The 17,970-nt window shown below is 42.9% G+C and overlaps 1 protein-coding gene across 8 annotated transcripts in view; it reads left to right on the top strand.

The window, feature by feature from the left end:
• Window positions 1–17,636, top strand: part of MTUS2 (microtubule associated scaffold protein 2) — a 763,366-nt gene extending 745,730 nt beyond the window's left edge. For all 8 annotated transcript variants that reach the window (XM_074303560.1, XM_074303559.1, XM_074303561.1 and 5 more), the window contains 2 exons: window positions 9,824–9,921; window positions 11,729–17,636. In XM_074303560.1, coding sequence (XP_074159661.1) covers window positions 9,824–9,921; window positions 11,729–11,939 — 309 coding nt within the window. In that variant the 3' untranslated portion in view covers window positions 11,940–17,636. The remainder of the gene's footprint in view (window positions 1–9,823; window positions 9,922–11,728) is intronic.
• Window positions 17,637–17,970: the final 334 nt, after the last annotated feature.

Below are 17,970 nucleotides of genomic sequence, written 5' to 3'. Positions count from 1 at the left end.
AAAAGGTGAAAATATGGTTTTGATCCATATTCAGTCTCCATAGTTCTCTCTGGATGCAGATGGCTCTTTCTATCATAAGTCTATTGGAATTGCCTTGAATCACCTCATCACAGAATGTTGGAGGGGATGTGGGAAAACTGGTTCACTGATACATTGTTGCTGGAGTTGTGAAAGAATCCAGCCATTCTGGAGAGCAATCTGGAATTATGCCCAAAAAGATATCAAACTGTGCATACCCTTTGACCCAGCATTGCTGTTATTGGGATTATATCCCAAAGAAATACTAAAGAGGGGAAAGGGACCTGTATGTGCCAAAATGTTTGTGGCAGCCCTTTTTGTTGTAGCTAGAAACTGGAGGTTGAATGGATGTCCATCAGTTGGAGAATGGTTGGGTAAATTGTGGTATATGAAGGTTATGGAATATTATTGCTCGGTAAGAAATGACCAGCAGGAGGAATATAGAGAGGCCTGGAGAGACTTAAAATCAACTGATGCTGAGTGAAATGAGCAGAACCAGGAGATCGCTGTATGTTAGGGTTATATTTTCCTTTCCCTAACTAATGCTAATCTATCCTTATTCCTAGGCCTATCAGAGAAAATCTGGTAAATATAATATCAATAATAATATCATCTCACCTCTATTTTGAGATCTTCAGAATCCTCTGGCTACTATCTCATAGAAAGTAGTTGAAGCATAACAGAGTACCTGAGAGTTTAAATGAGCAGCAATCTTAAACTTTATTCCCATAAATCATATCTATCCTATGACCTCCTGCACATACCTTAGTATGGACTTCCCAGTCCAGGCTCCAGGTGGAAAGAGGAAGTAGAAAAAGAAAAAGAGAGAGGTGCTCCTTGTCTTGAGCTTAAATAGAGTCAATGAGGTCACAGACACAAGCCAATCAACGATGAAGTCTACATCCCGAACTTGACCGACTTCAGAGAGAGATTCTAGGTTCTCGCCACGGTGGAGGTCCCACCCATGAAGGAAGTCCCTAAGTACTCAACTCTTAAGCACATCCGGGGATAAAGACCTTGGTCCACTTACATCTCAATTGAGCTTGCCTGACCTTGGACCCTTACAAATCCCCTTTCTTTCAAAGCAGGGAGCTCATCTCATGTCAAGCTACTCAGCATCAGCTATAGTTTGCTTGATCAACGAGATCATGCTCAAGGTGTCAGGAAGCAACACCACTGACCTACTCAACAGAGTCATGTCCAAGGAGAGAAGGAGGCAGGGTGTCAATGAGATAAGATGTCACCACAATAGGATGTTACAGTTAGGCACAATTCTCACAATTCTAATACAATTGTCACAATTCTAGTTCACAATTCTAATTTGTCACAATTCTGGTGCACTTAGACACATGATACTTGTCACAATCCTAGAACAATTCTAGTTTCACAGGTGCACATAAGCAAAGTCATGTCCAGTAACATTGTCTCAATAACAACGGCAGGTGGGTGCGTTGGTTTTTCCCCCACTGGGACTTCCAGCCAAGATGGCGGTGTGGAGGCAGACAGCTGCTTGAGCTCCTCGTTTTCTCTCAGAACTTACTTCATGACAAGCCTCAGACTTAATGCTTGACCCAGAAAAAAATCCACAAATAATCACCAAGAGAAGACATCCTTAAAAGTCGCCAGAAAAGGTCTGTGTTTGCTCAGGGGAGGGTCGAACAGACTGGGCACAGACTGAGGGCAGGCAAGCCAGAGCGAGACAGGCAGCTCACACAGCTCAGACCAGAGGGGGAGGGGTAAGATCTCTGCCGTTTCTGTGAAAGGGCTTTTGCCCCAGTGTGGATGCTCCGTCTTGGCAGCAAGCCAGGAGCGGTGGAGAGGGTGTAAACACCGGAGGTGAAGATTAAAACCCCAGAAAGCCAGTGTCTCTCAGAGCCCGGCCACCCCCAACCCCCACCTGGACTGACTCGGTGAGTTCTCGGAGCCTCAGAGCGCAGACTCAGTACAGTCATTGCTGTTCTGTTAGTGGCTCGCTGCTGCCCTACCCCCAGTCTGTAGAGGAAGCCCATTAATACCATCCAGCCCCATCCCCCGCAAAACAGACCAGTTGTTTCTCTTGTCAGTTTGTTTTCTTTGATTCCTACTCTGACAAAATGAACAAAAAATTCAAAAGGGCTCTAACCATTGACAGCTTCTGTGTGGAGAGGGAGCAGACTTCAAATGCTGAGGAGACTAGGAACAGACTGTCCCCAGATGTATCCCCTGGGAGGGATATAAGCTGCTCCTCAATACAAAAGAACCTCATAGAGGAAATCAAAAAGGCTCTCACAAGAGAGCTGGAAGAGAAATGGGAAAAGGAAAGGGAAGCTTGGCAAGAGAGCCTGGAGAAGTCATCCCATGCATTCAAAGACAGAGTGGATAAAGAAATCAAATCATTGAGAAACAAGATTAGTGAGCTGGAAAAGGTAAACAACTCCAAGGAAAACAGGATTAGTGAGCTGGAAAAGGTAAATAACTCCAAGGAAAACAGGATTAGTGAGCTGGAAAAAGAAATCAGCTCTCTAAAAAATAAAATGGATAAAATGGAAAAAAATTCCATAGAAGATAAAAACTCAATTGGACAATTACAAAGAGATATAAAAAAAGTGAGTGAAGAAAATACATCATTGAAAATTAGACTGGAACAAGTAGAAATGAATGACTCAAGGAGAAACCAAGAGGGAGTCAAGCAAAACCAGAGAAATGAAACAATTGAAAAGAATGTCAAGTACCTTACTAGAAAGACAACAGACCTGGAAAACAGATCCAGGAGAAACAATTTGAGAATAATCGGACTCCCTGAAAAATGGGAGGAAAAAAAGAGCTTGGACACCATTTTCGAGGAAATTATCAAAGAGAACTGCCCAGACGTTTTGGAAACAGAGGGTAAAATAGACATTGAAAAAATTCATCGATCACCTACTGAAAGGGACCCTAAAATCAAAACGCCAAGAAATATAGTGGCCAAGTTCAAGAACCATCAGACAAAGGAAAAGATATTGGAAGCTGCTAGAAAAAAGCAATTCAGATATGGAGGAGCCACAATAAGGATAACCCAGGATCTAGCAGCGTCCACATTAAAAGCACGCAGGGCCTGGAACATGATATTCAGAAAGGCTAAGGAACTTGGTATGCAGCCAAGAATAACTTACCCAGTAAGAATGAGCATCGTTTTCCAGGGAAGAAGATGGACATTTAACGAAATAAATGAATTCCATCTGTTTTTGATGAAAAAACCAGACCTACATAAATGGTTTGATCTTCAAATACAGAACTCAAGAGATTTCTAAAAAGGTAAAAGGTAAAGGTTTTTCACCCACTAATTTAAAAGTATAGTCCTTCAATAGAAAGCATAGGGCAAAGCCTCTTCCCAGGCCACCATATGGCAAGTAGCCACGGGAGGAGCAAGCAGGCCCATTGTCCATTTACTGGCTTTATATTGCATATAAGTATGACAATGAGAATTAGGCTCAACAGTGGCCAAGTGTTCAACCCATTCATTAAAGTCATACTCAAGGAGATTTACAGTCTTTATATTGCATATCACCCAAGTCCATTTCAGCTGCTACACTGGAGCTGTGTCTGATGTCTCTGGTGTCACGGTCGGGGGGACATTGCTGCCATCAGTGTCTAGAGGGCTGCTGACATCTGGCTGGTCCCTCTCTTGGATCCCCAGTTCACAAATGTCTCTGGAGGGGATCAACTCCTCTGCTGCTGGATCTGTACCTAGGAAGGAATGTACCCGGGGCCCCAAACCCTGGCCCAGCTTGGGCCTTTCCAAATGCCATCCAGGTCTTTCCACATCACAGTGGAAACAAAGTTGTTGTCAAAAAGATTAACAAAAGTCAGACAAAAGTCAGTCTGTCACTTAGCTGCACTTTCTGTGTATAAAAATGTAAAACCAAAATAATTTAAAAGTATAAAACCAAAATAACTTTAAAATATAAAACCAAAATACTTCAAAAATGTAAAATCAAAATAACTTAAAAGAGTTTAAAAATGTAAAATCAAAATTTAAAAATTGCAAGCAATCACATATATGCATTGCCACATCTTGTGCATATCCCAAAATTCCCTTCTCTTGTTTAGAAGAGATCTTGGGGATATAGTCTGTGCAGCAATGACTTTACTAGTAGGATTATAAGAAATGCCAATGGAATGGGCAAAGTCAAATTCAATGCAAAAACACCTAAAGGCAAAATATTTATAAGCCATAATGTCCATTGGTCTTAAAATATTAAATTTTAAACCATAAGGGTTTTGTCCTATGGGGAGCATAGGAGAGTAAAAAGAAAGATAAACTGTGTAGCCTTCTGCCATGCTCCTAGCTTCCTCTTTAGTTATCACAATTTGCAAATATAAGATTCTAGCAGCCTGATTATAAAAGATATGATTTGAAGGTCCACTCTGAAAATAAACATGTAGGGTATAATATTTATCTGAGCGCTTTCTCACTTACTCTCAAAGTTCTTTAGAGAGCTGATGATATATTTTTAAAATTACAAATTTTATTTGAGCTGTGGCAATTCTTTGTACCACATCTGTTGAATAAGCCGAATCAAAATCTGGGATGGTTTCACAACATACATCAATTTGTGCATTGATATGAGAGATATTTATTTTACCAGGTCTTGTCCCAGATAACTTTACTACTTTCTCAATGGCTTTTATTAGAATTTTAACCACAAGCACTGGGTAAAATTTAATTTTTTTTTATCTGATTGTGCTGGGAAATTCACCCACTCCCTATGTCTCCTTGATGAAGGATTTCTATGGGTGCCCTTTTTGTAATCAAATTTGATATTTCCAATACTTTTTTAGTTATTTTTTCAGCAATATTAAAGCCAATTCAATCTCTCTTAGAGCCTCTAGAGCTTCTTTTTAAAGATGGTATTGTGAATCTAAAAAACTGTTTCCTCTTAAAAGTAGTACCACCTAAACTCTTGGAGATACTTTTCTCCAAGGTCATATGCCACACGCCTTTGATTCAAAGTAGCGCTGTTCTTTATGCCATGTGGCCAAACCATCCATTCAAATCCTCTATAAGGCTCAGCTGAATTAATGCTGGGCACTGAAAATATAAATTCATATCCTTATCTAGAAGAAATAAAATTCTTAATCCTAGAAGACCATTCCTCAAGCAATTGAGGAGATGGAAGCTCAAGCTGAAGAGCTATTGTCTCCACGTGTCCATTTACTTTTCTCTGATTAATAAACATTCTCCATTGCCCAAACTTAACAAATTTAGGGGAATCCCAAGGACTTAGAGAAGCTTGTAAATGTCCTTGGTTAAGTCTTTTCTGTCCTGTGCCTAATGACATTTGAACTTTTTCATTTTTTAAGAAGTCTCTTCCCCATTGGTCAATGGGGGACCTTTCCACTGTAAAATAAATTAAGTTTTACTTTCTTAAACTTAAATTTCCATTTCCAAGAAGTAGCACCGATTTTAACTCCTATAGATCCATTATACCTGACACATAGGTATTTGCTGTGATTTTTAACCAATTACCAGTCCAGCTGGCCCATCTAATAGCTATATTACTTACATCTGTGTCTACCAAGCTTTTCAATGGTCTGCCACTCATACAGTTAATGAGAAAAGGACACTCAGCTATAAAAGCTTCAGTCCATAATATCCCTGAATTCTTTTGCCTAAAATCAAAGTTTGAGTTTCTGATATCGAATTGTACTTCAGGAGTGTGAATCAATAAATCTGATATTACTTTTCCTCCTGGGTCAAAGATCACATACTGTCTATTTATTCTAGTGATTAAAACACCAATTTTCCAAACCATTCTAAACATAAACACTGTTTTATAAGTACTCATAGGGGGTTGGGAAATCAAGCCCACCTGTGGAAGTAGAAATTCCACGAGGTAAGAACAGAGGAGTTCCAACTCTCCAAAGACGATCCTAGCAATTTTACAAGTATAAAACTCCACTCTCTCTAACTGCAAGATCTTATCCCTGTAAGGTTTCTTAGAAATTAACTGAACTGTATTTTTAAAATTTTTCTGAATATTATAGTCAATACCCCACAATTCCTTTTTGCCTTGGGCCGGAAAGCCAACTCCAGTCTTTTGAAATGAAGACACAGGAGTTTTAAATGGATTAATGGGCAGTGCTGATGATATTATCGCCCTTCCTTTTCCTCCTCCTCCTCCTCCTCCCTTGGCCCAAGAAGGTGAGGCTGAGGGAAGAGGAATTGGAAAATTCCCCAAAGGCTGATTTAAAATCCAACCCAAGCTTTGCACATAAAAAGAACTAAACCTCTTCTCAATGGAAGAGTAATCAATAAATTCCTTAAAACAATAATGCACTAGGTAAACCAACAAAACGCTAAGAAGAATTTCTCCAACTGAAGTCCATGTGGTTCCTTTATTTCCCTCCTTAGTTTCAGCCACTGGTTTGAACTCTTCCTGTTCTATCTGTAGTAACCTAGCTTTTTCTTCTTTCTCTATCTCAATCTGTAGTTTAACCTGCAATTTCAGCAACTCTTTTTTTAATTGTTTGTTGTTCTATTTTTAACTCAACTTCTAGTTGTCGAATTTTATACTCTATGCTGTCATACAAACACATTAGCTCTAGGTTGCTCCCTCTCCAAGCTATATTTAATGGGTGTGGGGATAGCCTTCTGGGAGCTTGATTACAAGTTTCCTGCTGTTCTTCAGTGGTGATCTTTGTTAAAAGATCTTCCATCTGGCTCTTTAACCTCTTTATAAACATTATGTTCAGCTGCATCCTTGAGCCTGAACCCAGAGTTACCTGGGTCCATATTGCCTCTCTGCCTTCCCTCCTAAGTGGCGTTTCTACCAGATCTTTCAGAATCTTAATTCTGGATATTAAATATTTTCAAAACCTGATAATTCCTGATGCGTCCCTGTTTGGGCGCCATTTGTAGCATGCACTTCTGGCAGTTACAATTACTAGTCTGTCCTAGGCCCAACAGAGTACCTTTGACCACTGACCTTTGCAGTGTCAACTCTACCCGGCTCGCCTCCTCTGAGGCCTTCAAAGGTCTCTGGCCACGATCTCTTGAATTTATAGTTTAATAACCAGTAGCTCACTCAAGAACAGCCACGTGTAATCTTAAAAGCCTTTGTTATACCTACTCACATAATGCCCTGACTGATGCCCTGACTTGTTGATTCCCTAGTGAACACCTGGTCTGAAGACCCACGTTTTCACTACCAAACTCCATACCTCTCGGCTATCCATCAGCTTGGCTCAGCTACCCCAGGCTAGGGAGCCAGGTTAAAGAGCCAGATAGAAGATCTTTTAACAAAGATCACCACTGAAGAACAGCAGGAAGCTTGTAATCAAGCTCCCAGAAGGCTATCTCCACACCCATTAAGATGTATTCTGATGGAAGTGGATATCTTCAACATAAAGAAGATCCAACTCACTTCCAGCTGATCAATGATGGACAGAAGCAACTACACCCAGAGTAAGAACACTGGGAAGTGAATGTAAAATATTATCATTACTGTCTTATCTACCCAGGTTACTTACACCTTCGGAATCTAATACTTAACTTGCAACAATAAAATTGGATTTACCCACATATATTGTATCTAGGTCATACTGTAACACATGCAAAATATATGGGATTGCCTGTCATCTAGGGGAGGGAGTAGAGGGAGGGAGGGGAAAATTTGGAAAAATGAATACAAGGGATAATGTTATTTAAAAATTACTCATGCATATATACTGTCAAAAATTTTATAATTATTAAATTAATTAAAAAAAAAAAAGAATCACCTCATCACAGTTGATCATTGCATAATGGTCTTGTTGTTGTATACAATGTTCTCTTGATTCTCCTTATTTCAGTCAGCATCAGTTAATATAAGTCATTTCAGGATTTTCTGAAATCAGCCTGCTTGTGTTTTCTATAGAACAATAGTATTCCATCACATTCATGCATCATAACTTATTCAGCCATTCTCTGGCTGATGGGCATCCACCCAGTTTCCAGTTCCTTGAAACTACAAAAAGCGCTGCCAGAAAGATTTTTGCACATGTGGGTCCCTTTCCCTCTTTTTTTATTTCTTTGGAATATAACCCCAGTAATGGCACTGCTGGATCAAAGGGTATGCACTGTTTGATCCACATGTGCAAAAATGTAATGTAGGAATATAATGGAATTTATTGTTCCATAAGAAATGGTTTGTTTGCTTGGTTTTTTCTTGTTTTGTTTTTTTTTTCACCTTTTGATCTAATTTTTCTTGTGTAGCATAACAAGTATGGAAATATGTTTAGAAGAATCACTCATGTTTAACCTGTATCGAATTACTTGCTATAATAAAGGATGGGGGAGGGTATGAAAGAGGGAGAGAAATTTGGAACACAAGGTTTTGCAAAAGTGAATGTTGAAAACTGTCTTTGCATGTATTTGGAAAAATAAGAACTTATTATAAAAAGTTTTTTTTTTAAAGAAAAGGGACATTTTTAAAACTATACAAACAATATTATTTTTTCAGTCCTTTGAGAAAATAATTATTTTTCAAATGGGAATAAGAATTAATAACTTGGATTCATAGATGTTATTTGCCAATTTGTGTATACATTACTCCACATTACTACAATTATGACACTCATAATTTGGCCCCATTTTCATTTGTGTGGCATGACATTTTAAAGATAGGCTTAGTTTTAGAAGTATTTTATACTCATCACTTCATTTTATCTTTACAAAAACTCTGTAAGTACATCATACTATTATTAGGTCCACTTTACAATGAGAAAACTGAGGTTCAGACGACACTGGACACTTGACCAGGGGCTCTAGCCTTTTCACTAAACCACACTGCTCCAAAGCTTCACTGCCCCTTTTAATTCACTCTTGTAGAATTAGAGCATCAGAGATTTAGAACAAGAAGGGACCCTAGAAATCCCCTAGTTCAACTTCCTCACTGACAATTGTGGAGACAGAGATCCACAGAGTTTAAATGACTTACCAAAAAGCTCCAAAGTAGTAAGAAACAAAATTGAAATTTGAACCCCACGGTACCATACTGTTTGCATTCATTGTTATTCTAAAATACAACTAGTTAAAAATTGTAGAAAGTTCAACCCAAAAAGGAGTTAGTCAGCTTTGCCTTATAGTTGGGAAACTTAAGTCCCCGGAATTTATGACTTGCTGAAGTTCACACAGTGTCAAAACTGACCCAGAACCCCAGATCTCGTACCATCAGATATTTTCCCACTAGAGCACATTGCCTACGGGTTAAATGCACTGGCAATGAGCAAGATGGGTTAGGGAAGGAATTTGACACGCACATTAAGGAATGAATTAGGCATAACTCAACAGCAATGAAATGGTATTCTTTTCTGAAAACTTTGGGAAATGGCTTTGGCGTCTGAGTCTCAGTGACATCAATTCTTGGCCAAACAGCAGAGTTCTATCTGCATTGTTACAAATTAATTCCCCTTCAGTTACCACTCAGGATCTTCACGATGCTCACCTGACACTTGGAACAACAATGCATGGAGGAGCTGTAACCCAGGAGGGATGGTATTCAAGGCTGATCTTTAGAAAAGCAGGACGTTTTCCCTGCTGAGGCCTCATGAAGCCCACATCAGGGAACTGAAAATACCATTGGGTTCTGCTGTCCCAGATATCCTGCCATACTCTGACCATCTCCCCGGCTGTCACAGGAGAGCAGGGGCTGCTCCTGAGCCAGGACAGAGCAACAAGGCCCGATGGGGTCAGAATTCTAGAGTTCTGGGTACTAAGTGGTACCAGAAAACAAAAGTGGGGATGCTGGCCCTGACTGGTTCTATGTCCTTGCAGCGAGCTCAAAAACTTTTTATTCTTTTACAGGCTGAAAAGAATATTATCCTGGAAGAAAAAATCCAAGTGCTCCAACAGCAAAATGAAGACCTCAAAGCAAGAATTGATCAGAACACTGTGGTCACCAGGTGTGTAGCTTTGAGAACCTCTAAATTCCAGAATGAATGTAAGCCATTGAAGGTAGAAGCAGTTTTTATCTTTGTCTCCCCAGCCAAGCAGTGCCAGGCACATAGGAGGAGCTTAATTAATGCTGGCTATCCATCTCTTTTAATTGGCTTTAGGGTTCTGCTGTTTATTCCCAACTTTCCCCTCAGTTCTCCCTGGCCAAGCTGGGTGAATTTCTCCATGAAGAGCCCCTCTCTCTGCTTGGTTCTTGCCTTTTCCCATCTGAACGTTTTCCAGTGCTGGGATGGGCGCCAGGATCATCCTTCACTCTCCATTGTGCCAGGTTGATTTTCCAAATCCCAAGATGAACACAAAGCATTTTGAGAAGGAAAAGGAGGGATGGAGCTGAGAAGAACAGGGCAAGTTAGTAGGTCTCTGTGCAGGCTAGAGTTAATACTAATTCCAACTGACTAGGATGGGGCATTTGGCTCGAGGGCATGGAAATAGTTGTGGTGTTTAGTTCCCAAGGAGAGGCCTAAGGGTGGAATGTACCACAGGGCAAGAGGAAAAGCACAGGAATGTAGTTCTACAGGCCTCACAGCTCTCCCCCTATTCAAATCAGAGAGCTCACTGGCTCCAGTTTCCCAGTCCCAAAGTCATGTCATGGACTCTGGCTCTTCTCTGCACTGCCTTTGGCCAGAATGGCCTCTTCCCTCTTCCTACCTCCTCTGTCCGGGTTCTTGCCCTGGCTTGGGTAGGTGCAGCAGGGCCTACCTGCTCATGCTGCTCCGCCCTATGACCCCAGCAATGCCCTTTGTGTCTGGATGAGTCCAGCCAGAACCTGGGCTGTGGGCCTTAGCTCCCAGCCCACCTGGAACCTGCTCTCCTATCTGATTATGGACTTCCCCCAACACCCATGCTTCCTCCCCAATCTGCCAAAGGAGCATGAGTTGGGAATCTGTCAGAGAACTCCAAGGTAAATCTCTTCATATGACTCTGACAGAGATCCAAGGCCAGGTCTGGTAATGGCTTTTGTACTTTCTTTCTGTACCTGGAGAAGCAGGGCTTAGGCCCTTCACTTTCTAGCCAGAAGCCTGCCAGAAGCCACAGTGTGCTCATTGTCCTTTGAAAGGGCAGTCCTATTTCCTAGTCTGAGCAGACTCCCCTGCAGTCCCTTGGCTAATCCTTGGTGGGCCTTAATAAGGCCCTCATTTTATATAATGCCCTTCCCAATCTTGATATAAAAATAAATCTGAAGAACCATAAAAAGCCTTCTGAGCTCCATGGAGGACAGGCACTTAACAAGTGGAGCCACTGGAAATTGCTATTATTATTGCCACTAATTAGGTAAGTAATTAGCACTCTATTGACATCAGGAGCAAGAGAGTAAATGTTAGGGGTGAGTTTAGATTTTATTAATTACTTTGTCAGTAATTCTAGTAAGAGACTCCAGAGGAGGAAAGAAAGCTAACATTTCAAGAAAAATTTTAGAGAATGTGTGGTTTTCAATTATTCATACCAAAGTTCCCTCTCCTCCATCCTATTTCCACCATACAAGTCATCTCAATTTGACCTTTGGTTATATGATTGATGATGTTATATTGTTGTTGTTCAGTTGCATCGTACTTTTTGTGCCTCCATTTGGGATTTTCTTGGCAGAAATACAGCAGTGATTTGCCATTTCCTTCTCTGGTTCATTTTACAGAAGAGGAAACTGAGGCACACAGGGGTAGCTCTCCTATAATCATTCTCTCTGTTACTTTATATTACTGTTGTTTATATTCTTGTTTATGTGTTTTTTTTAAATATATTATTGTCTCTCCTATCCAGACAGTTATCTGAGGAAAATGCTAACCTTCAGGAGTATGTGGAAAAAGAAACAAAGGAGAAGAAGAGGCTAAGTAGAACCAATGAGGAGCTGCTTTGGAAACTCCAAACTGGGGACCCCACCAGCCCCATTAAACTCTCCCCTACGTCCCCCATTTACCGCTCTTCCTCGGGGCCTCCATCGCCAGCCAAGATGAGCACAGCTCCAAGATGACAGCGCCACTCCATGCAGTCTCCAGATGCCCCCCAGCTTCTCGGATCCCTGAGCATTTTCATCCTAAAAAGAGTGTTAGTGAGAATAGGGGATACCTGAGTCTGCTGCTGCCTGCATGCTTGGTAGCAGCTTCCTGTGTCCTAGACGGCGGGCTCTTCTCCCAGTATACGAAGTTTTTGGTTTTGGCGCTCCTGTGTCCTCAAAAAGTATAACCCTGGTAGTCTGGCGTGCAAACTTTTTATTTTTTTTTTAATTTTTACTATAGTTAGAGCCAAAAGACAGAAAGCTCTGATGAGTGATTGTCCTTCTAAGGTGAACTTTCACTGCAATATTTCAGGTTAGTTACAAACAGTTTGATTTGGAATTGACCCTCGTGTATGTACCGCACCAAGACATGTATATGGATATCCTTGCAGCTGTTCTGAATTGCATTTTTTTATAACGCTAAGTGCTGATATATTTTAATGATAGTCAGCAGTTTTCTAACTTGTGCCTAAGAATTATAACTAAATTAGATGCATTTCTGTCTAGCCTCCCAGGAATATTTCTACCCAAAAGAGAAAAAGGAAAAAAACAAAAAAAACAAAAAACAAAAAAAAAAACAAGGAAAAAAAGCGCCTTCAGCCAACCACCAAGTGGTAACCCTGTTTAACATGAACACCAGCGATTTGTGATATGGTAACTGCCTTCACAACAATCAGCTTCTTATTCCACTTGTTATGAGGTCACTATTATTCCATTTGCAGATTTTAATTATTAGTCTCCTTGCTGTGAGTTGATGAGGGACAGCAGCAAGAAACCCTGAAGGGTTGCAGCGGTTTCTCAGATGTTTTTCATGACAGTGATTCATATGTATTCTCCTAAACACAAGTCTTTGCTTTGTTCCTAAATGACATTTCAGAAGCAATCAGCAAGCTAGAAAGCGTTCAGAGAAACGTAGTGTCCTTCCGGAGTGAGGATGAGAGAGGCCGCCGCCAGGACCACGACGGTTTGGGTCCCTTCTCAGAAAGCTTCTCCCAGCATCGACACCTCCTTTAGAACAAAGTGCACGGTCTGGCCCGGCCTTTTGGTTTGATTTGTTCCAGCTTCCCACAATCTTCTGGACAGATGCTTGAAAATGGATCGACTATGTGATGCTACATTAGGCCCCCACAGTAGAGGCCATTGCCCTAACTATCTCACATCTGGATACTGGTGGAAAAGGGGATGTCAGCAACTTCCCGAGAACTAGCCAGCCTGGATGGATCATGCCCAAGCTCTGCTAGAACGTCACGCAGGACTGAGAGATACGCCTGCAGAGCAGCAGGGGGGGGGGGTCCCCACATTGGCCTGGCCAGTTCTCCCAGAGGAAACCATGAAGTCAACGATCTTCCCTTCTCTGATGTCTGCCAGAGTGGGCTCCGGTGGGTCGCCTGCCGGCCCCGGCGCTCGAGCCCGGCAACAAAATAGAGTGTGAAAAGTGTTCTGTGGTGTGTGGCAGTTTAGAAGCATGGTTTACAAAAGGGGAGAAACGTCGATTTGAAAGCTAGGATGATGATGATGGTGGTAATGATGCCATTATTTTGTGTTTGTGGCAAGGCCCCGGTGTCCCCTCCCTGCGCAAGCCCCCAGTGCCCACAGCAGGCGGGTTCAGAGAACGGGGAGGGTGAGAGAGCGCGGGCTGGGCTCACACAGGCAGACAGGGCCCTGGCGGCGCGGCGAGCTTCCAGCAGACCTGCAAGGGTCTCTTGCCCCGTCCAGAACATGAACATTAGGTTAAGGTTTAAGCAACATTTACTTTTCTTTTAGTGGCTTTGCATGATGCTGTGATATTGAGTATGTTGGGCGTTGTTAGAATAGATCATGACCTATTGACTAAGAGTTTGAAACACATGACTAGATGTAATTTATGTAGCAGGTACAACCGCAGGTACGCGCACAGCCCCTAGGACACCACCTTCCACTTTGCACTTGCTAAATGCAGCTTCCCCGGCAATCCATATTTCAGTGTTATGTTAGCTTATGTGATGATGCAGTGTGTTAGAGCGTCCCGAGTGGTAGCCATGTTAGAACAGAATCCCCTCCTGGAGCCACCAGACCGACCGTGGCCAGCTGAGTGAGCCAGATGCAGCCCCAGCTTTGTCGGGCTCGAGCGTCCCCCCTTCCAGTCATGGTGCTTCGTTCTCCCTTTGTTGAAAGACGTAAGCGACAGCTGCTCCTCTCCAAGCCCGCAGAGAACTCAGGCCTCCCTGAAAATGAAAGACTCCCTTCTCACTCTTTTCCTCTCCTCTAGCCAGAATTCTCTAGTGTTGTCATGGACAAGGCAGCCTGGCTCATGGTCTCCCTGTTATCTCTGAAATATTCAGCAGAACATCCTTCTCCATCACTCCTCCAACCAGGCCCATTTCTGACTACTTTGGGCCCTTTTGGGAGACTGAAACTGTACAGAAGTTTGACCCCAAGAAGTTGCAGACTTGTGGCATCCAGTTATTGTTAGATTTTACAACATTCTCCCTGTGTTCCCCAAAACTACTCCATGGCACCCTTCCCCTATCCTAGGTTCTATAAAACTAATCATGAGAAAGCGTTTTAGAAATAAGGAAGGAGCTATTTTTGCATGGGAACTCTCGCTGTTTCTGCCAAATTATTCCCCACTTAGCCACCTGAAATCTCTTAGTCTTCATTCCCCTCACGATCATGGGCTCTTCTGTGGGCCCCTGGTGCTCCTCTCGAGAGCAGAGGAGTTCTGCTTGGGGGCCATGGCTGATGGGCCGTGTCCATAGTCAGTAAGAGAAATTGTGAATCAGTAGAAAAGGAGCAGGAGATTGATGACAGAGTTCTGCCCTCATATGTTTTTTTTAACACCGTTTGTTTTCAAATTGAACCTCATTGGGACTACCCCCATCAGCACATGTCCCTTGATTTATTCAGAATGGAATCTGCCCTTGGAGGAGGAAGGCTTCCAGTCGGAAGGCCAAGAAGGGGGCCGCTTACTGACAGCTGCCCCCTTTCTCTGGCAAAGGGAGCAAGGTGGTGGTCAAAGTTACCGCAGCTCCTAGTAACTGGTCACCAAGACCTATTCCTCCACAAGAGCCTCTTGAGAGCTAAAGTGTAACTACCGTTTTATGAGCCAAATAAATGTCAGAGTAGTTTTCTTTCAGGAAAAAAAAAAAACATACAAGGCCAGAGACCTAATTCCTCCTGAGATTTACTGTCAGGAACATCATCAGTGAACCAAGTGCTTCATCTCTATTTCTTCTTAGCTCCTTAAAGTAAGGCTCCCTGCTTGGTAACCAGATCCTTTCATTTGACCATCCCCAAAATTGTACAGAATGTCGGAAAAGCTACCCAATGCCAGCAGATTTGCCCAAGTCTTATAGTTACTCTCGAAGGATTTACCTTTTTTGTTTTTGCAGGTATGTGAGTCTGTAGGAGATAACTTTTATATTACCTTTAGGGAAAACCTGTTTCCTTTAAGACAGGTTTGATAAGAGAGCTGACCCTTCAGGACTTATTAAAGGAACCCATTGGTCAGTAGCATCTTTCTGGATTCCCAAAGGCTTTTCTGTCCCTCTCATCTGTTGACATAAAAAGAACTTTGTTTTAGAGAGCATTATAAAGTGGAATCAAGACCACATTTGTTTGTATAGTTAACACTGGATCATTCTCAGTAGTAAATTTTGCTTTCAGTTTGATTGATATTTCATTAATGACTTTTTCTAAAAACACACATAGGCACTTGATTGATCAGCAGCCATTCTAATTACTTTCTTTTTGGAAGTCCTCTTGGAAGCTCACAAATTCATCTTCCCTTAGTTGGCAATATGCATTTGTTCCAAAGAGGAGATGCTTGGCCTTCAGGTGGAGAGCCTTTACCTAGGAATGGAAAACAATTTAGACAACTAAACAGCTTCCCAGCTGCTGCCTCCTTACATCTCTTAAGGTTCCATTATTTCCATTGAAGCCACTTCTCAAAACATATTACATTATTGCTCTAAACAACACACGTTCCCAGACATTCTCAAGCCAGACGTAAAAGCTGTAGGGATCATCCCACATCTTCCACATCAAAAAGTTGACTCCACTGCCCCAAGAGGAGGAGAGATGTGGAGGTGACTCCTTAGAAGTTTTTAAACCATAGGCCTTTCTTAGCTTTTTCTTCCCTGCCCATGTCATGTTAGGTCTGAAAGAGCACCAAGGGATAGATCCCGGAGGCAGAGGACGACTCAGCCCTCCATCACACAGCCTGGCTCTGGCTCTCCCCATTACACCGGTGTTTGCTATCCTGCAGGACTGAACTCAGGGATCCCCAGGACTTCTCTGCAATTCTGAAAGCTCCTGATATTTGTCTGCGATGCCCCAGCCTGCCACCGTTTTGTTTTCCTGAGATACAAGCCACAGTCCATCCCATTAGCCTTGGACAGTCATACCAACGGAAATCAAATCCGTATGCATATGCTTAATATTTTCATTTTATTTAAATGTGTCTTGACTGACAGCCTACACGGACCGTTCCACAGGTCTTTGCTTAGCTCCTTCTGTGTTTTCAATACTTGTAGGAAGGGAAAATACAAATACCTACTGGAAGCTATGGAAAAATAGTTCCTTCCCCCTTTATAAAAGCAGCTCAGCCCCTCCACTCCCCGAGGTCTTGAGTTTAATAGGATTAGACAGGGGCCGATAAGAGGGGTGAGGAATGATTCACTGTTACCCTTCGGGGGCACCCAGGCTCCCTTGGCCTGTGACCACGAATCCCTGGCCAGGCCTTATCCGGGTCAGAAATGAGAAGACATTGATGTGTGTCCCACTCTTCCGACACTCCCCACTGACCACTGCTGAGCTAGGAGTGGTCTGGACGTCCCAGAGCCTACGGGGCAGAACGCGGCCTGGGCCCCAAGGGCTCCGTCAGAGCCATCGCCACCAGGGCCAAGCCTGTGGGACACCCGAGCTCCAAGCAGCTTTGTGAAACATCCAAACAGCTGGACACTCCGCATGTGGCCGGCTCCCGACATCCATGGTGGCCTCCAGAAGTGGGGGCTTTTGTTGTGAATTCCCACCCTCCCTCCGCCCCCAACACACACACCTTAGACATTCAGGCTGCCAGGGAAGGGTCCTAGCCCGCCTAGGCCACAGGGTGGCACTGTTGTCTCCAGGACCGTAACCACATCCATCCAAAATATTCTTGGGGGTCAGGGCCCCAGCACTCCCCACCCGTCTCACCCACTCACCCACAGCCGTCTTCCACAGAAAGGGCCCGGCGGGGCCTGGCTAAGGAACCCATTCTTGCTCATAATCAAATTCCTTGCTGGGCTGCAGGATGCTGCAGACAGGCGAGCCCCTGCTCCCCCCCCCCCTTTTTGTAGCTGAGTTTTAAGTAAGAATAGTTCCTGCCTTTCACACCAAGCTCACTGATGACCCAACGGTCATCGGGTGTGTAGAAATGATCAGTTTCACTTGGGGGAGGGGAGGGGAAGAAAAATGAAAATCAGGTATTTGATGTCTCTGCACTGAATGCACTTGTGTCCTGTGGACGCATTGCACATCCCTCTGTAAAGGGCTGGGGGGCTTCTTCCACACCATCCGAGGTACTCAGTCCGACTAATATGTGGGTGACAAATTACATGAAGAGTTTGTATTGAGTCCTGATGTATAGATAAGTGTAATATATTCCTGATAATAAACACATGCTCCAATGCCAGCGGGATGGAAACATGCAAATGCTGGGTTGCTGTTCTGGGCTTTTTTCTGTGTGTGTGTGTGTGTGTGTGTGTGTGTGTGTGTGTGTGTGTGTGTGTGTGTGTGTGTGTGTGTGTGTGTGTGTGCTTGTGTGTGCGCGTGCTCACTACACCGGACAACTTAGAAAACACAAGGACAATGTCCTGCTGCCCTTTGGGAAGTAATTTCCTTAAATCAGCACATAGTCTAAGTGAATTTGCCTTTTCTACAAAATATTACTCCTTGGGGGGGGGGGGGGGGAAATAATGGGATTCCAAATCAGCCCAAACTCCAACAACATGCATATCACGCGGATGAATGGGAGGGGGCATAGAAA

This window comes from Sminthopsis crassicaudata, chromosome 3, assembly GCF_048593235.1.
Source record: "Sminthopsis crassicaudata isolate SCR6 chromosome 3, ASM4859323v1, whole genome shotgun sequence".
Taxonomy (NCBI): Eukaryota; Metazoa; Chordata; class Mammalia; order Dasyuromorphia; family Dasyuridae; genus Sminthopsis; species Sminthopsis crassicaudata.
This window is presented reverse-complemented; position numbering and strand designations above follow the sequence as displayed.